Here is a 20,904-nt window from a genome sequence, read left to right as displayed (position 1 = left end):
AGTCGAATGACGAAGACTGATGAGCTGTGTCTTGCCAAAGGAATTTTGTATCTGGCTCGTCTCAAGTAGAATAAAACGCAGAAGTTCATTGTTGTTGACATAACCATTTTTCGTCTTAGTAAAGAAACAATAAATGGGTGAAGAAGCATCTGCGGTTACTTATGTAATAGCTAATGATGTTAACTGAGGAGAAATGTCACTTGCTGGCAGTGATATTGATTAGTGGCTTTGCTGCCTGCTTAAACAAACGTCCTTGGCTTTCCTTGCCATCGTAAAAACGTAGAATTGTAAGCTGCAGAAGAGGTGCAGAATCAGTCTACGGTCTAACTGATTCACGTTCATATGACGCTGAGCCACAGCAACAAGAGATACAAAATCAGGTAAGGGCGTGTTCATAGAAAACGCAACTTGAACCAGAAGAGGACAGCGAGCTTGGATACAGCCTGCTAATTTCGGACTTTATTGTTTTATCAATGACATCAGGGTTAAATTAAAATTCTAGAATTATATGGTATATTGCTGTTCATAGTAAAACGCATTGCGTAAAGAAATTCGTAAAAAAAAATAACTGTTTAAGGTAAGAAACTTCGAGCAAAAAAAAAATGTATAAAATGATACCACAGATCTTCTATGATAAAACTGACATGTTTTATATTAATTTTAATTTTATTTTTCCATTTTCAATGATTTCCAAGGATGAAATTATTGAAATAATTCTGCAACTAGTATAAATTGGCACTGAGTATTCTAAAATAATGATATTAGTTACATTTAAGGACCTTTTATCACGTTGTATGAAGGATGGTTGATTCATTTTTAATTACGATCTTTGTTAACGCATTTCTGGTGTAGATGTGGTATCGCCCTTTGCATCTACATTTCTCAACATATTTTCATGATACTATAAGCAACTGTGATTATTTTTTTTACAATTGACCGAAGCCCCAAGGCCATGGTCATTAACTAATTTTTTGCATTATTATTTATACATTTTAAAAGTTTTATATTCTTTTCTATCTATCTATCTATCTATTGCCAGACGCCTCAATCCCGTTTGGGGTGGCCACAAACAAATCGCCTCCAAGTCGCCCTGTCCCCCGCCATTTCACTGCCCTGCTCCCAAATCACATCCCCCTCTCTCATATACCTCTCCACCCCATCCCTCCATCTCATCCTCGGCCTCCCCCTCCTTCTTCCCCCCTCCACCTCACTCACATACACTCTCTTCGTCAGTCTTTCACCCTCCATCTTCTCCACATGGCCAAACCACCTCAGTGTGTTCCTCATAACGCTTCCTATCACATCCACATCAACACCACAACGCTCCTTTATATCCTCATTCGTCAGCCTGTCTCTCCACGTGACTCCACATGCTCCTCTTAAATAACTCATTTCCACTGCTCTCACTCTTGACTTGTGACCTTCCAACAACGTCCAAGCTTCACTTCCGTACGTTAGAGTTGGTATCACAATACTGTCATGTAGTAACTTTTTCACTTCCATGCTCACTTCCCTGTTTCTTATCACTGCTTTCAAAGAACCAGCAACCTTTCTTCCCTGCTGTACCCTTTCAAGCACTTCACCCTCCAAACCTCCATCCTTACTTATCACACTACCCAAGTACTTAAACGTACTCACATTTTCCAATTCCTCACCATCCAACCTCGCTATACATTCACTGACTTCACCTCTCTCAAAGACCATCACTTTACTCTTCCCTACATTCACCTTTCGATTCCGTTTCTTACACATTCTCTCAAACTCATCCACCAAGCCTTGCAGCTCCCCTTCGTCTTCACTCAACAACATGGTATCATCTGCAAACAACAGTACAGGGAGTTTCCAAACACTATCCTCTCTCACCAGGGCCACTCCAACATCCACTACCCTACCTTGTACCTCTTTTATTACCCCATCCATGTACAGATTGAACAACCATGGAGACATGACACATCCCTGTTTTAAACCAACTTTCAAAGAGAAAAATTCACTTAGTTCACCATCCACACGCACTGCAGCCTTCTCACCATCGTACATACTCTTCACAGCATTCAACAACTTCCCATCTACTCCATATATTCTTAACACTTTCCAAAATCCTTGTCTATCCACCCTGTCATATGCTTTCTCCAAATCCATGAAAGCCGCATACAACTTCTTTCCCTTCTCTAGAAACTTTTCCACTAAAGATCTAAGAATGAATATCTGATCTACACAACCTCTTCCCTTCCTAAAGCCTCCCTGTTCTTCTCCAACTAATTTCTCTGTTCTTTCTCTAACTCTGTCAATCTTACCATACACTTTTCCTATTATACTAAGAAGACAAATGCCCCTATGATTACCACACACTTCTTTTTCCCTTTTTCCTTTGTACAAGGGAATAATTATACCTGACTTCCAATCCTCCGGGACTCTACCTTCCTCCCAGGCCAATCTGCACATCTTCCACATCCATTCTACTACTATCTTTCCCCCATGCTTCAGCATTTCACCACACACTCCATCAATTCCTGAGGCTTTCCCCGATTTAACTTTCTTCATTGCTTCCACAACTTCTATCCTACTGATTTCTTCCTGTCTTCTCACCTCCCTCCTTCTCCCAGCCATTCCCCAGCCACTTATACTCGCATTACTTCCATCCTCTACGTTCAACAATTCCTTAAAGTGTTCTCTCCATCTGCTCACTTTTTCTCCCTTCTCCACTAGTAATCTACCATTTTTATCTTTCACTCCCCTGCTAACTTCACTTCCACCCTGTCTTACTCTTGTCACCTCTTTCCAGAACATTTTCTTACAGTCCCTCCACTTTACACTCAAATTCCTTCCAAATTCCTCATCCACTCTCTTCTTACTCTCTCTTACTAATCTTTTCACCTCTCTCTTTCTTTCTACATATAACTCTCTCTTCCGCCTCTCAACTTCTTCCACGCCCCTATTTCTCATCCATTCATTGTATGCTTTCTTCTTTTGTGCCACAGCCTGTTTCACCTCTTCAGTCCACCACGCTGTTCCTTGCACCCCCCTCCGTCTTCTCTTCCTTCCACACACCACATCACATGCTGCACATATTTCTTCTGTAAATATCCTACACACACCTTCCAAGTCTCCCATCTGCTCCAATTCATATTTGCCCAATCGTTCCTCCACTTCTCTCTTATACTCTGCCTTTTTCTCATCCTCTTGTAACCTTTCCACTCTCCTTGCAACTACTCCTTCCTCTCGTCTTTCCCTTCTTCTATTCCTCCATCTTACTTGAATTTTAATTCTGGCCACCACCAAGTAGTGGTCAGAAAGTCCACTCCCCCAGCCTCTATAAACTCTTGCATCCATTACACATCTTCGCATCCTTTCATCCACACACACATAATCAATCATTGCTTTCCTTTCATTCAGTTCACCACCCACCCTTCTCATCACTCGCCATGTATACCTGTGGATCATTTTATGCCTGAAGAGGGTATTGGCTATCACCAACCCCCTCCCAGCACAAATGTCCACTAACGCACTCCCATTCTCATCTATCTCAGCAGGCACATCCCACTCACCAACTATTCCATCCACCTTCACATTCCCAACTTTACCATTCATATCACCAATCAAAAACACTCTCTCATTCCTTCCAAACTTTTCCATGCACACTTCTACATTTGTCCAGAACTCTTCTCTCACTCTTCTAGCATGATCTTGCGTTGGCGCATACACACACACAATCGCCCACATTTGTATTCCAACTTTCAACTTTACCCACACAATCCTTGACCCAACTGATCCATACTGTCTTATGCTCCTCTTCCATCTTTTACTCACAACTATACATACTCCTTCCTTTGCCCTCTCATTCTCACCTACTCCTGCACATATACCCCATCCATACTCCCATTCTCTCACACTTTCTCCTCTCCATTTTGTTTCAGTTATTCCACATACATCCACTTTCGCACTCTCAAGCACCTGGACAATCTCTCTCTCTTTCACCTCATCATTCGCTGCCCTTACATTCCAAGTTCCAATTACCATGTCCTTTGTCCGGTCCTTGGTCGTCATCGTTTGGTCAGTCCTTGTCCGAGGCTTCTTGTTTGTTTTTTTAGTTAGTTGTTTTCTTTTATTTTAATAAAATATTCAAGATTTTTACTGTCAATTATATCAAGAAATATTTAACATTTATAAATATATATATCAACATGAGTTAACAAAAGAAAGAAAAAAAAAGACATGCACAAAGATGTGTTCAAAGACACAAAATGAACCTATGCTAAGACTCTAACATCAACAAACATTAAAAGAAAAAAAAAAAAAAAACGCTGTACTACACTAAGACATAAAGAGACAAATAGCTAAACCTAAGTAAATATTAACAAAATATTTACTTCAATGGATACAATACCCTGTCCAACAGAACACCACTCCCTGCAAATGTATAATGCCTCTCTTCATTACACACCTGCATTCATCACCTGCTGACTGTCAGGCGAGGCATATGGATTGATATAGGGGACATCAGTATATGAAAGAGAACCAGACAAGGAAAGGAACTATTCCATATACCAGATACGTCAATTATCCGCCTTGATTAAGAAACGTTCGGCAAACAGATGAAAACTAACATTTGTACAAACAAATGAAATAACTCACCCAACACAATGCCACCGACTGCAGCTGCCCATGCATTTTCTGCACTGCACACTTGCATCCATCAATTTGTGACTGTCAAGGGGGGCAAGTGGTACAGCATAGGGGGTATTAATGTAAGAAACAGAACTGTTTGAAGCAGGAACTATTTCAGAGATATCAGCACAGTAAAAAAGTCTTACTGTTCTGATCAATCCGTCGCCTTCATGAAAATCATCAGCATATCAAACATAACAGTATCCCTATCAACCAAGATTGGTTGAAAGGGTGAGGGGACATCTGCTGCGCCTCAGTTATTTAAAGTGAAGCACGTTTACGAATAAACAGTGAACAATGCAGGATTATATGACCAACAGATAACACTGTACCACAGATGTCACAATGACGTCTAAACTATCTTTTATCATTTCGTAATGTATGCATCAGAAAAGAACAGTTCGGCTTCAAGAGTGCCGGTGTTCTTTCCTCCTGGTGACAGATACAATTTGCAGAAACTCAGGCGCCCAGTCAGAGCTCAAGGTCACTTGCAAAGGTCAGCTCATGTGTGCGACTGTCAGCAAAATGACTCTGTGTTAGAGCTTTTATTCGTTTCGACGAGATATTAACATATGCCTGTGCACAAATATTACCTACTACCAGTAAAGACTAATAATTCACAGTGATTTAGTTTCTAATCCTACAGTCGGGAAACACAGAGATGTCAGGGGACCATGCTGTAACTCTTGCACTATCCTCTAAATACAGTCTACTCTTTCCATGTCTTGCTGTCTTGTCATGATTTAACTCCCTTCCATTACTTTGTTTACTTTCCTACTACACAATAGGCAGTCTTCAGTATTGATATTGTGGCCGAACCTTTGATTTCCCCACCTACAGGTAGAGTGTGCTGATTACGAGTTCCGTTGTGATAACAACAAATGTATCTCCATAACCAGTACCTGTGACGGTCGCAACGACTGTGATAACGGCAGTGACGAAAACGAGGACTACTGTTCAACGGTGAGTTCAAATACAATGAGTGTTGGTTCCTTGTGATTTTCACTCCATAAATATATATATATATTTTTTAATTGACAATATGTACTGCTTAAGAGCTCTAGTTATTTCGCCAGCTTAAGAAATCGTCACGTTAAAGAAAACAAGAGGCATGTGAAGTTTTAAAGATTTTTAGGACGATATTGAACTATGTGCATAGATAAACAGATGGCTGAGTACTTGGCAAAGTATTTATGTTGGAGTGAGATAAAATTATTTCAAATACTGCATTCTTAGATCTTCAAAATATAAACATGGATGGGGTTGTGAGAACTGAAAATACGAGTGAGGAAAAGTGGACACAAGAAGATTTGGGATTACAAAGGACAGAATATCTTTGGCATACAGTATTATATTGTGACGGGATGAAAACTTGCATGTAGGTCACTGATAACGATAAATGAGAGTTGAAAATATTACCAATAATTAATGCCTGAGGATGATAATTGCCATTGCATGTAAAACCAATGTGTTTTTGATGCTTGTTGAAATGGAAAGTTGTTTAGTATGAGAATGAAGCATATATACCGAAAGGTGTGAAAATCATTATATTCAAGAGTACTGTCATTTCCAAAAATTACCTACTATCGCCTCCATGCAAGGGGTAGAAGTAAATCACATGAAGAAGAGCGGCATCCTTCAGTGCGTATATGAGTGTGGCACTAATATAAAACATTCATTGAGAACTTCTGGAGATTCTGTGCGGAATACTCTGGATCAGGAATAGGATCCGCCCCAAAATTTAATAAATACTCTCTTGGCCCATGGCCCAACCTTCTACAGAATTTCATTGAAATTCTTGGAACTTTTGGCGATACCGAGTAGACAAACAAACAAACACACAAACACAGGTGAATACATAACCTCCTTCAACATCTTTGGTGTAAGTAAACAAGGGAACAAAACGAATATCCCCTCAATTTTTATGTTCTAGGGAGAAGGCGAGAACGCTGTCAGACACGTTGTATGGCGGTAGTATCCAAAAGGAGTATGGGTTGTCTTGTAAACTGCTGAAGCAACAGAACGTCTACTTATACAACTGGAACGATTATGGGAAAAAAGAAATAAAATAATGGGAGTGGTTATTGATTTTGGTCAAATTCGGATGGTGTTGCTCAAAAAAATCCCCAAAATGCAAACTGATATCCAAATCTGAGTTGTCTCTAAAGTTTTCAAGGCACAGCAAACTTATGCATAGCGTCGGAAAGGTTATGGAAATGGAACAGTTGTTATTTCTTAGGCCTCCCTGAAGCTTTGACACCATATTACTGAAATGACAAATACTTCAAAACAGAGAACGAAAACAACGTAGTTTTTAAAATTATAAAAGGTACAACTAAGATGCGCACACCAGCCAACAGTGGACCTTTACACATAGCTGGAAAACTAATGGAGAAGTAATAAATGTTACGTAAACGGCTCTTCAGAACAACTCAAACTTAACAATTAGGAAGTGGGTCTGAACACTTCATCATTAAGCTAAATTGATAATATTACCTTTTTTTTTTTTTTTTGTTAAAAACATTTCGCACTTTCAGGAGTGAACGCCGATACCTCTCTCTCTCTCTCTCTCTCTCTCTCTCTCTCTCTAATTAAATCACTATCTGGGTATGTCTGTGCATTTGTTCAATTTTTTTTTTTCCCTCGAGAACGGTAATACATGTCGACATATTTCATTTTGCATTAGGTCTTGGTAAGTCCAGGGAGTGTCAGGGAAAAAATGGCGGTCGGCCGTGACGCGACGGCTCAAAATTGTTGGAAATCGCGATATGCAAAATTGTCAAAATGAGTTTGTGTTCGTTTCTTTCACGAGAACGGTAACTGATATCGACCTAATTCATTTTGCATTAGGTCGAGGTTTTTCCACGAAGTGTCAGAAAAATACAAAACAAACATTTTGGTGATCACATTCAACGCTACGGTGCAAAACTGACGGAAATTGCGAATCGCGATAATTCCATGCGAAAATCATTTTTTCGACTTTTTGGTGAGAATTTGTGACTGTAGGATGAGTAACAGTAAGGAAATAAATATAATAGCATTTGCAAACATTTTATGATGGACCCACAAATTTTTTTTGACAAGCACGTCTAAATAATATGAAGCAATTTATGTGTATCTCTCTTTGTGGTTGCCCATTACTTTCACAAGAAATGTAATACGTATTGAATCAATTCTTGTCTGCATCAGGTCGGTCTAAGTCCAAAGAGTGTCAGAAAAATACAAAACAAGAACGTTGGCTATCACAAGCCACGCGACGGCGGAAAATTCTCGGAAATCCCTACACGTGAAAATATGCGGAAATAATTTTCTCGACCTCTTGATGAGAAATGGTCACTGTGTCGTTAATAACGGTATGGAAAGAAAGATGGAAGAGTTTGGAACCATTTTGTGACTGAAAGGCAATTAGCTATTCCCGCATTCTTTTTGTTTCGGTTGAGCAGTAGTTCCGTTATAATGCTAATTTCAGACACTTCATCTGATATGAGTTACATATCGTGCAGCAGGAATACTCTGTTTCTGTCGAAGAATAATCTGAATCAATGGAAGTGTACCTTTGTGTAAAATATCGATATGACATGTAAATCCCTCTCACCTACAGTATGTGATCCGCCCTCCCACCCCACATTCACTGTTCAATCACTAACACCACATACTTAAGTGACCCATAATTACCTTCCCTGCAACCTGTTCTGGTTGTATTTTCAGATCTTCACTGGTCCCATCTTGCCTAAATCATAACTGAGACAGAGATCTTTCCTTTTGCAAAGTTTCATTTTCTCAGGTAAAACATATGGAAGGACACACACACACACACACACACACACACACACACACACACACACACACACACACACACACACACACACACACACACACACACACACACACACACACACACACATCGACAAATACTATATCACCTATCCTTGCAAAAAGCAGGCGATAAGTGACAAATTATAGAAAACATAAAATAAATGATATTTAGCAATCAAACGAATCTCTAGTTTCAGCAGGAACGATTTTCAACTAACGTTTAGATTGTTATAGTTATATCATCCAAACATCGCCATGCCATATTACAGATCATTAAAATATCTGCACCCATGAGAATTTTTTAAATACTTAAGCTGAATTAATCTAACGATAAAATTTTCTTGTTTTCATTCATCATTCTTTAGGACAAGTAATACTCGTATAATAGCAGACATCTGTGTCTCTGTAATGTATTATGGAATCATATCTTAAATACCTGAACATTTAGAGAATGTAATTATTTACCTCAGTACCTGCAGGACAGCATGATGTTGTCTCAACATGCATGGTAATAATTACTTGTGTGACACTGGAATTACATATTAAATTCAAAAAGCGATATTTGCCAGAAAATACATGGCTATAATCGTGCCAAATAAATTTAATAAAACCTTAATCTCAGTTCGGTGAAGAGTGTTGCCAGTTGTCAGGACCAGGTACTGAACAGCATTCAGATCTTTAGATCATTCGGCCAAGAAATGAAAGTTTTCGGCGAGCGCAATGGCCGTACATAGGATGAGTTGGGGAAAATAATTAGTACACAAACAATAAGGCCAAGATGAAACAAGAGAGAACAAAACTGTCTCCTGTAGGAAATCTTAATAGTCTAAGAGAGAGAGAGAGAGAGAGAGAGAGAGAGAGAGAGAGACAAACCATGACTGTTAGAAGATGAAAAAAGTTGTGGAGATGGGATATGAAATGTGAAGCCACTACAAGATAGCAAATAAATAATCTGCTTAAAAAAAAGGAGGATGAAGTGTACCTAGATGTTACCACCTGCAGAGAGAGTGTGCCGAAGACCAGTTCAAGTGTGACAACAACCGATGCATCAGAGGGTCCTACAAGTGTGACGGTGACAACGACTGTGGTGACAATAGCGATGAAATCGGCTGTCCTCCGGTGAGTATCATGACAATACTGGGGGTTATGGCAACTTGCTTGTAGCAGTATACCTACTGTGCTACCTATTCTGTTACCAAAAATGGATTTCTCACTGATAGCAATCGATAGTACTTCTTATCTCGCACAGATTAGCCTGTGGTACTATGTCTTCAGCAGGTGGCTTTAGTCAACGTCTCGGAGGAAGGCCAGTGGAAAATGTGTTTGGTCAAATAAGGCCATTGTCATCTACAAATATATTTGGCAGTATGTCCGAAATGATCGTTTAAGAAAAGTTTCTGTTGAAATATCAAATGATAGTCCTAAAGTTTATTTATTTCCTGAGAATAGTTAGTGTGTTATGAATACATTAACTTTGCCTTTCAGATTGTAAAGTCTTGAATTATTTTTTCTGAGTCATAACAATTTCATTAAAGTAATCCCTTGATGGAACACAGTGTGCTGTGGCTCGTGAAATTGGACACCGTCAGATATTAGAGAGGTTAACTGATGGTTGTCAGTGTTATTTGCGTTTTTGATACATCATAACAATTTCATTTACAGATGATTCTTTTCATTGGCTGTTGTGTGAAACTGCAATGCGAACTAGTCTTTGATACGAAATACTGTTATAATGAAGAACATGGGAGGAATGATGTTTTGTCTCTTACATAAGAATAACGAAGTTAGCTATCGTTGACATTCAATGCAATCTAATGAAGCAGATTGATGAGCTGGGTTCTGCCATTGGAATGTGTATCTTGCTCGTCTCAAGTAGAATAAAACATAGAGGTTCACCGTCGTTGACCCCATCATATTCTGTCTTCGTAAAGAAATATAATAAATAGGTGAAGAAATATCTGTGGTTACACATGTAATGTAATTCGCTAATGATTTTAACTGACGAGCAATGTCACGTGCTGCAAATGATATTGCCTAGCGGCTTTGCTGCCTTCTTAAAAAAGCGCCCTTTGTTTTCCTTCCAATTGTAAAAACGTAGAAATGTAAGCTGCAGAAGAAGTGCAGATTTAGTCTTCGGTCTAACTGATTCACGTCCACATGATCCTGAGCCACAGCAACAAGAGATACAAAATCAGGTAAGGGAGTGTTCGTAGGAAACGCAACTAGAACCAGAAGAGGACAACGAGACTGGATACAGCCTGCGAGTTTAGGATTTATTTATTTATTTTAAAATGAATGACATTATGGGTGATCTAAAATTCTAAAATTGTATGGTAAATTCCTGTTCATAGTAAAATGTATTGCATAAAGAGAAATGTAGGGAAAATGAATGTTTAAGGCAAGAAACCTTGAACTAAAAGAAATTTATAAAATGATACTGCAGATCTTTTACGATAAATCTGGCGTTTTATTAATTATAATTTTATTTTTCCATTTTCCAATTTTTTTTTATAAATATATTGAAATAGTTTTCGAACAAGTATATACTGGGACTGAGTATTCTAAAATGATGACTAAGAGATACATTTAAGGAAGTTTTATCACGTTCTGTGAAGGATGGTTGATTCATTTTCAACTGCGATCTCTGTAAATGCACTACAGGTGTCGATGTGGTATCACTCTTTGTATCTATCTTTCCCAACATATTTCCATAATACTATAAGCAACTGTGATTTTTTTGACAATTGAGCAAAGGTCGAAGGCCATGGCGATAAACTACTTTTTGCATCATTTTTTATATATTTTATATGTTTTATATTCTTTTATTTGTTATAATATATTCAAGATTTTTACTCTGAATTATAATCAGAAATATTCTGCATATATAAATATTTTTATATATCAACACGAGTTGAAAAAACAAAATAAAAAAAGAAACAGACAGAAACATGTGTTCGAAGACGCAAAATGAACCTATGTTAAGACCCTAACATCAACAGACACTAAAAAAGCTGTCCTACAGTAAGACATAAAGAGAGAAATAGCTAAACCTAAGCAAATATTAACAAAATATTTACTTCAATGGATAAAATACCTCGTCCAACAGAACACCACTGACTGCAAATGTATAATGCCCCTCTTCATTACACACCTGCATTCATCACCTGCTGACTGTCAGGCGAGGCATATGGATATAGGGGACATCAGAATATGAAAGGGAACCAGACAAGAAAGGAATTATTCCATATAAGTCAACGTTAAGCAAACAGATGAAAAACTAACATTTGTAGAAAAAAATGAAATAACTCACTGAACACAAGACCATTGACTGCAGATGCCCAATCATTTTCTGCACTGCACACTTGCATCCATCAATTTATGACTGTCAGGCAAGCAAATGGTACATCAAAGGGGACATTAATGCAAGAAACAGAACTGTCTGAAGGAGGAACTATTTCAGATATATCAGCACAGTACAAAAGTCATGCTATTCTGATCAATCCGGTCTCCATGAAAATCATCAGCTTATCAGTCATAACATTATCCTTATCACCCAAGATTGTTGAAAGGGTGATGGGACATTTGATGTGCCTCAGTAATTTAAAGTGAAGCGTGTTTACGATTGAATAGCGAACAATGCAGGATTATATGACCAACATAACACAGTACCACAGATGTCACAGTGGCGTCTAAACTGTCTTTTATTATTTGGCAATGTATGCGTCAGAGAAGTACAGCTCAGCTTCGAACGTGCCAGTGTTCTTTCCTCCTGGTGACTCGTACAAATTGCAGAAACACAGGCACCCAGTCAGAGATGAAGGTTACTTGCAAAGGTCAACCCGTGTGTGCGACTGTCAGTAAAATGACTCTGTGTTAGAGCTTGTTTTTGTTCTAAGGAGATATTAGCATATGGATGTGCATAAATATTATCTACTACCAGTAAAGACAAATATTTTATAGTGATTTAGTTTCTTACCACAGAGTCGGGAAACACACGGATGCCAGAGGACTATGCTCTAACTCCTGCACTTTCCTCTAAATACGCTATGCCCTTTCCATGTCTTGCTGTCTTGACATGATTTAAATCCCTTCCATTATTTTGTTTACTTTCTCATTACACAATAGGCCGTCTTCCATATTAAAATTGTGACCAAACCTTTGATTTCCTCACCTACAGGTAGAGTGTGCTGATTACGAATTCCGTTGTGAGAACAATAAATGTATCTCCATAACCAGTACATGTGACGGTCGCAACGACTGTGATAACGGCAGTGACGAAAACGAGGACTACTGTTCAACGGTGAGTTCAAATACAATGAGTGTTGGTTCCTTGTGACTTTCACTCCATAAATATTTATAAAATTGACAATACGTACTACTTAAACGCTTTAGTTATTTCGCCAGTTTAAGAAGTCATCAAGTTAAAGAAATCAGGAGGTATGTGAAGTTTTAGAGAGTTTTAGGACGACACTGAATTATGTCCATAGATAAATAGATGGCTGAGTACATGGCAAAGTATTAATGCTGGAGCGAGATAAAATTATTTCATATACTGCAGTCTTAAATCTCAAAATATAAACGTGGATGGGGTTGTGAGAACTGAAAATACGAGTGAGGAAAAGTGGACACAAGAAGATTTGGGATTATAAAGGGCAGAATATCTTTGGCATACAGTATCATATTGTTACGAGATGAAAACTTGCATGTAGGCTACTGTTAACGATAAATGACGGTTGAGAATATTACCCATACTTATCGCCTAATGATAATCATTGCCATTGCATGTAAAACCAATGAGTTTTCGATGCCTGTTGAAATGGAAAGTTGTTTAGTATGAGAATGAAGCATATATACCGAAAGGAATGAAAATCATTATATTCAAGAGTACTGTCATTTCCAAAAATTACCAACTATAGCCTCCATGCAAGGGGTGGAAGTAAATCATATGAAGAAGACGTGCATCCTCCAGTGCCTATGTGGGTGTGGCACTAATATAAAAAAAATCACTGAGAACTTCTGGAGATATTGTGCGGGACACTCCGAACCAGGATCCGGATCCGCCCCAAAATTTAATAAATACTCTCTTGGCCGGTGGCCCAGCCTTCTACAGAGTTTCATTGAAATTCTCTGAGAACTTTTGGCGATATCGAGTAGACAAACAAACAAACACACAAACACAGGTGAACACGTAACCTCCTTCAACATCTTTGGTGTAAGTAATGAGGGGATGAATACAAATATCTCACCCCCCCATTTTTTAATGTTCTAGGGAGAAGGTGAGAACGCTGTCAGACACCCAATAAGGTGGTAGTGTCGAAACTGAGTATTGGGTTGTCCTGTAAACTGTTGAAGCAACAGAGGGCGTACTCTTACCACTGGTACGATTATGGAAAAAAAAAAAAAAAAATAATGGGAGTGGTTATTGTTTTTGTCAAATTCGGATGGTGTTGCTCAAAAAAGGCCCCATTTTGCAAACTGATATCTAAATCCGAGTTGTCTCTAAAGTTTTCAAGGCACAGCAGACTTATGCATAGCGTTGGAAAGTCTATGGAAATGGAACAGGTGTTATTTCTTAGGCCTCCCTGAAGCTCTGACACCACATTACTGAAATGACAAATACCTCAAAACAGAGAACGAAAACAACGTAGTTTTTAAAATTATAAAAGGTACAACTAAGATGCGCACACCAACCAACAGTGGACCTTTACATATAGCTCGAAAACTAATGGAGAAGTAATAAATGTTACGTAAACGGCTCTTCAGAACAACTCAAACTTAACAATTAGGAAGTGGGTCTGAACACTTCATCATTAAGCTATATTGATAATATTACCTTTTTTTTTTTTTTTTGTTAAAAACATTTCGCACTTTCAGGAGTGAACGCCGATACCTCTCTCTCTCTCTCTCTCTCTCTCTCTCTCTCTCTCTCTCTAATTAAATCACTATCTGGGTATGTCTGTGCATTTGTTCAATTTTTTTTTTTCCCTCGAGAACGGTAATACATGTCGACATATTTCATTTTGCATTAGGTCGGGGTAAGTCCAGGGAGTGTCAGGGAAAAAATGGCGGTCGGCCGTGACGCGACGGCTCAAAATTGTTGGAAATCGCGATACACAAAATTGTCAAAATGAGTTTGTGTTGGTTTCTTTCACGAGAACGGTAACTGATATCGACCTAATTCATTTTGCATTAGGTCGAGGTTTTTCCACGAAGTGTCAGAAAAATACAAAACAAACATTTTGGTGATCACATTCAACGCTACGGTGCAAAACTGACGGAAATTGCGAATCGCGATAATTCCATGCGAAAATCATTTTTTCGACTTTTTGGTGAGAATTTGTGACTGTAGGATGAGTAACAGTAAGGAAATAAATATAATAGCATTTGCAAGCATTTTATGATGGACCCACAAATTTTTTTGGACAAGCACGTCTAAATAATATGAAGCAATTTATGTGTATCTCTCTTTGTGGTTGCCCATTACTTTCACAAGAAATGTAATACGTATTGAATCAATTCTTGTCTGCATCAGGTCGGTCTAAGTCCAAAGAGTGTCAGAAAAATACAAAACAAGAACGTTGGCTATCACAAGCCACGCGACGGCGAAAAATTCTCGGAAATCCCTACACGTGAAAATATGCGGAAATAATTTTCTCGACCTCTTGATGAGAAATGGTCACTGTGTCGTTAATAACGGTATGGAAAGAAAGATGGTAGAGTTTGGAACCATCTTGTGACTGAAAGGCAATTAGCTATTCCCGCATTATTTTTGTTTCGGTTGAGCAGTAGTTCCGTTATAATGCTAATTTCAGACACTTCATCTGATATGAGTTACATATCGTGCAGCAGGAATACTCTGTTTCTGTCGAAGAATAATCTGAATCGATGGAAGTGTACCTTTGTGTAAAATATCGATATGACATGTAAATCCCTCTCACCTACAGTATGTGATCCGCCCTCCCACCCCCACATTCACTGTTCACTCACTAACACCACATACTTCAGTGACCCATAATTACCTTCCCTGCAACCTGTTCTGGTTGTATTTTCAGATCTTCACTGGTCCCATCTTGCCTAAATCATAACTGAGGCAGAGATCTTTCCTTTTGCAAAGTTTCATTTTCTCAGGTAAAACATATGGAAGGACACACACACACACACACACACACACACACACACACACACACACACACACACACACACACACACACATCGACAAATACTATATCACCTATCCTTGCAAAAAGCAGGCGATAAGTGACAAATTATAGAAAACATAAAATAAATGATATTTAGCAATGAAACGAATCTCTAGTTTCAGCAGGAACGATTTTCAACTAACGTTTAGATTGTTATAGTTATATCATCCAAACATCGCCATGCCATGTTATAGATCATTAAAATACCTGCACCCATGAGCATTTTTTAAAGTACTTAAGCTGAATTAATCTAACTTGATAAAATTTTCTTGTTTTCATTCATCATTCTTTAGGACAAGTAATACTCGTATAATAGCAGACATCTGTGTCTCTGTAATGTATTATGGAATCATATCTTAAATACCTGAGCATTTAGAGAATGTAATTATTTACCTCAGTACCTGCAGGACAGCATGATGTTGTCTCAACATACTTTACATGGTAATAATTACTTGTGTGACACTGGAATTACACATTAAATTCAAAAAGCGATATTTGCGAGAAAATACATAGCTATAATTGTGCCAAATAAATTTAATAAAACCTCAATCTCAGTTCGGTGAAGAGTGTTGCCAGTTGTCAGGACCAGGTACTGAACAGCATTCAGATCTTTAGATCATTCGGCCAAGAAATGAAAGTTTTCGGCGAGCGCAATGGCCGTACATAAGATGAGTTGGGGAAAATAATTAGTACACAAACAATAAGGCCAAGATGAAACAAGAGAGAACAAAACTGTCTCCTGTAGGAAATCTTAATAGTCTAAGAGAGAGAGAGAGAGAGAGAGAGAGAGAGAGAGAAACCATGACTGTTAGAAGATGAAAAAAGTTGTGGAGATGGGATATGAAATGTGAAGCCACTACAAGATAGCAAATAAATAATCTGCTTAAAAAAAAGGAGGATGAAGTGTACCTAGATGTTACCACCTGCAGAGAGAGTGTGCCGAAGACCAGTTCAAGTGTGACAACAACCGATGCATCAGAGGGTCCTACAAGTGTGACGGTGACAACGACTGTGGTGACAATAGCGATGAAATTGGCTGTCCTCCGGTGAGTATCATGACAAGACTGGGGGTTATGGCAACTTGCTTGTAGCAGTATACCTACTGTGCTACCTATTCTGTTACCAAAAATGGATTTCTCACTGATAGCAATCGATAGTACTTCTTATCTCGCATAGATTAGCCTGTGGTACTATGTCTTCAGCAGGTGGCTTTAGTCAACGTCTCGGAGGACGGCCAGTGGAAAATGTGTTTGGTCAAATAAGGCCATTGTCATCTACAAATATATTTGGCAATATGTCCGAAATGATCGTTTAAGAAAAGTTTCTGTTGAAATATCAAATGATAGTCCTAAAGTTTATTTATTTCCTGAGAATAGTTAGTGTGTTACGAATACATTAACTTTGTCTTTCAGACTGTAAAGTCTTGAATTATTTTTTCTGAGTCATAACAATTTCATTAAAGTAATCCCTTGATGGAACACAGTGTGCTGTGGCTCGTGAAATTGGACACCGTCAGATATTAGAGAGGTTAACTGATGGTTGTCAGTGTTATTTACGTTTTTGATACATCATAACAATTTCATTTACAGATGATGCTTTTCATTGGCTGTTGTTTGACACTGCAATGCGAACTAGTCTTTGATACGAAATACTGTTATAATGAAGAACATGGGAGGAATGATGTTTTGTCTCTTACATAAGAATAACGAAGTTAGCTATCGTTGACATTCAATGCAATCTAATGAAGCAGATTGATGAGCTGGGTTCTGCCATTGGAATGTGTATCTGGCTCGTCTCAAGTAGAATAAAACATAGAGGTTCACCGTCGTTGACCCCATCATATTCTGTCTTCGTAAAGAAATATAATAAATAGGTGAAGAAATATCTGTGGTTACACATGTCATGTAATTCGCTAATGATTTTAACTGACGAGCAATGTCACGTGCTGCAAATGATATTGCCTAGCGGCTTTGCTGCCTTCTTAAAAAAGCGCCCTTTGTTTTCCTTCCCATTGTAAAAACGTAGAAATGTAAGCTGCAGAAGAAGTGCAGATTTAGTTTTCGGTATAACTGATTCACGTCCACATGATCCTGAGCCACAGCAACAAGAGATACAAAATCAGGTAAGGGAGTGTTCGTAGGAAACGCAACTACAACCAGAAGAGGACAACGAGACTGGATACAGCCTGCGAGTTTAGGATTTATTTATTTATTTTAAAATGAATGATATTATGGGTGATCTAAAATTCTAAAATTGTATGGTAAATTCCTGTTCATAGTAAAATGTATTGCATAAAGAGAAATGTAGGGAAAATGAATGTTTAAGGCAAGAAACCTCGAACTAAAAGTAATTTATAAAATGATACTGCAGATCTTTTACGATAAATCTGGCGTTTTATTAATTATAATTTTATTTTTCCATTTTCCATTTTTTTTTAATGAATATATTGAAATAGTTTTCGAACAAGTATATACTGGGACTGAGTATTCTAAAATGATGACTAAGAGATACATTTAAGGAAGTTTTATCACGTTCTGTGAAGGATGGTTGATTCATTTTAAACTGCGATCTCTGTAAATGCACTACAGGTGTCGATGTGGTATCACTCTTTGTATCTATCTTTCCCAACATATTTCCATAATACTATAAGCAACTGTGATTTTTTTGACAATTGAGCAAAGGTCGAAGGCCATGGCGATAAACTACTTTTTGCATTATTTTTTATATATTTTATATGTTTTATATTCTTTTATTTGTTATAATATATTCAAGATTTTTACTCTGAATTATAATCAGAAATATTCTGCATATATAAATATTTTTATATATCAACACGAGTTGAAAAAAAAAAAAAAAAGAAACAGACAGAAACATGTGTTCGAAGACGAAAAATGAACCTATGCACCCTAACATCAACAGAAACTAAAAAAGCTGTCCTACAGTAAGACATAAAGAGAGAAATAGCTAAACCTAAGTAAATATTAACAAAATATTTACTTCAATGGATAAAATACCTCGTCCAACAGAACACCACTGACTGCAAATTTATAATGCCCCTCTTCATTACACACCTGCATTCATCACCTGCTGACTGTCAGGCGAGGCATATGGATATAGGGGACATCAGAATATGAAAGGGAACCAGACAAGAAAGGAACTATTCCATATAAGTCAACGTTAAGCAAACAGATGAAAAACTAACATAAGTACAAAAAAAATGAAATAACTCACTGAACACAAGACCATTGACTGCAGATGCCCAATCATTTTCTGCACTGCACACTTGCATCCATCAATTTATGACTGTCAGGCAAGCAAATGGTACATGAAAGGGGACATTAATGCAAGAAACAGAACTGTCTGAAGCAGGAACTATTTCAGATATATCAGCACAGTACAAAAGTCATGCTATTCTGATCAATCCGGTCTCCATGAAAATCATCAGCTTATCAGTCATAACATTATCCTTATCACCCAAGATTGTTGAAAGGGTGATGGGACATTTGATGTGCCTCAGTAATTTAAAGTGAAGCGTGTTTACGATTGAATAGTGAACAATGCAGGATTATATGACCAACATAACACAGTACCACAGATGTCACAGTGGCGTCTAAACTGTCTTTTATTATTTGGCAATGTATGCGTCAGAGAAGTACAGCTCAGCTTCGAACGTGCCAGTGTTCTTTCCTCCTGGTGACTCGTACAAATTGCAGAAACACAGGCACCCAGTCAGAGATGAAGGTTACTTGCAAAGGTCAACCCGTGTGTGCGACTGTCAGTAAAATGACTGTGTTAGAGCTTGTTTTTGTTCTAACGAGATGTTAGGATATAGATGTGCATAAATATTATCTACTACCAGTAAAGACAAATATTTTATAGTGATTTAGTTTCTTACCACAGAGTCGGGAAACACACGGATGCCAGAGGACTATGCTCTAACTCCTGCACTTTCCTCTAAATACGCTATGCCCTTTCCATGTCTTGCTGTCTTGACATGATTTAAATCCCTTCCATTATTTTGTTTACTTTCTCATTACACAATAGGCCGTCTTCCATATTAAAATTGTGACCAAACCTTTGATTTCCCCACCTACAGGTAGAGTGTGCTGATTACGAATTCCGTTGTGAGAACAATAAATGTATCTCCATAACCAGTACCTGTGACGGTCGCAACGACTGTGATAACGGCAGTGACGAAAACGAGGACTACTGTTCAACGGTGAGTTCAAATACAATGAGTGTTGGTTCCTTGTGACTTTCACTCCATAAATATTTATAAAATTGACAATACGTACTACTTAAACGCTTTAGTTATTTCGCCAGTTTAAGAAGTCATCAAGTTAAAGAAATCAGGAGGTATGTGAAGTTTTAGAGAGTTTTAGGACGACACTGAATTATGTCCATAGATAAATAGATGGCTGAGTACATGGCAAAGTATTAATGCTGGAGCGAGATAAAATTATTTCATATACTGCAGTCTTAAATCTCAAAATATAAACGTGGATGGGGTTGTGAGAACTGAAAATACGAGTGAGGAAAAGTGGACACAAGAAGATTTGGGATTATAAAGGGCAGAATATCTTTGGCATACAGTATCATATTGTGACGAGATGAAAACTTGCATGTAGGCTACTGTTAACGATAAATGACGGTTGAGAATATTACCCATACTCATCGCCTAATGATAATCATTGCCATTGCATGTAAAACCAATGAGTTTTCGATGCCTGTTGAAATGGAAAGTTGTTTAGTATGAGAATGAAGCATATATACCGAAAGGAATGAAAATCATTATATTCAAGAGTACTGTCATTTCCAAAAATTACCAACTATAGCCTCCATGCAAGGGGTGGAAGTAAATCATATGAAGAAGACGTGCATCCTCCAGTGCCTATGTGGGTGTGGCACTAATATAAAAAAAATCACTGAGAACTTCTGGAGATATTGTGCGGGACACTCCGAACCAGGATCCGGATCCGCCCCAAAATTTAATAAATACTCTCTTGGCCGGTGGCCCAGCCTTCTACAGAGTTTCATTGAAATTCTCTGAGAACTTTTGGCGATATCGAGTAGACAAACAAACAAACACACAAACACAGGTGAACACGTAACCTCCTTCAACATCTTTGGTGTAAGTAATGAGGGGATGAATACAAATATCTCACCCCCCTATTTTTTAATGTTCTAGGGAGAAGTTGAGAACGCTGTCAGACACCCAATAAGG

At 38.0% G+C, this 20,904-nt stretch overlaps 2 protein-coding genes across 2 annotated transcripts in view; both read left to right on the top strand.

The window, feature by feature from the left end:
• LOC145413688 (uncharacterized) overlaps positions 1 to 20,904 on the top strand; it is a 616,371-nt gene that overhangs the window by 52,309 nt on the left and 543,158 nt on the right. The gene's annotated exons all lie outside the window — the stretch shown is intronic.
• The window catches only part of LOC145413755 (uncharacterized), a 56,729-nt gene that overhangs the window by 11,162 nt on the left and 24,663 nt on the right, over positions 1 to 20,904 (top strand). Inside the window, exons 4-7 of the mRNA XM_080283412.1 lie at positions 5,506 to 5,628; positions 9,484 to 9,600; positions 12,659 to 12,781; positions 16,610 to 16,726. Coding sequence (XP_080139538.1) covers positions 5,506 to 5,628; positions 9,484 to 9,600; positions 12,659 to 12,781; positions 16,610 to 16,726 — 480 coding nt within the window. The remainder of the gene's footprint in view (positions 1 to 5,505; positions 5,629 to 9,483; positions 9,601 to 12,658; positions 12,782 to 16,609; positions 16,727 to 20,904) is intronic.

This window comes from Coenobita brevimanus, chromosome 97 (genome assembly GCF_032717465.1).
Source record: "Coenobita brevimanus isolate Jiangsu-jjx chromosome 97, ASM3271746v2, whole genome shotgun sequence".
Classification (NCBI taxonomy): Eukaryota; Metazoa; Arthropoda; class Malacostraca; order Decapoda; family Coenobitidae; genus Coenobita; species Coenobita brevimanus.
This window is presented reverse-complemented; position numbering and strand designations above follow the sequence as displayed.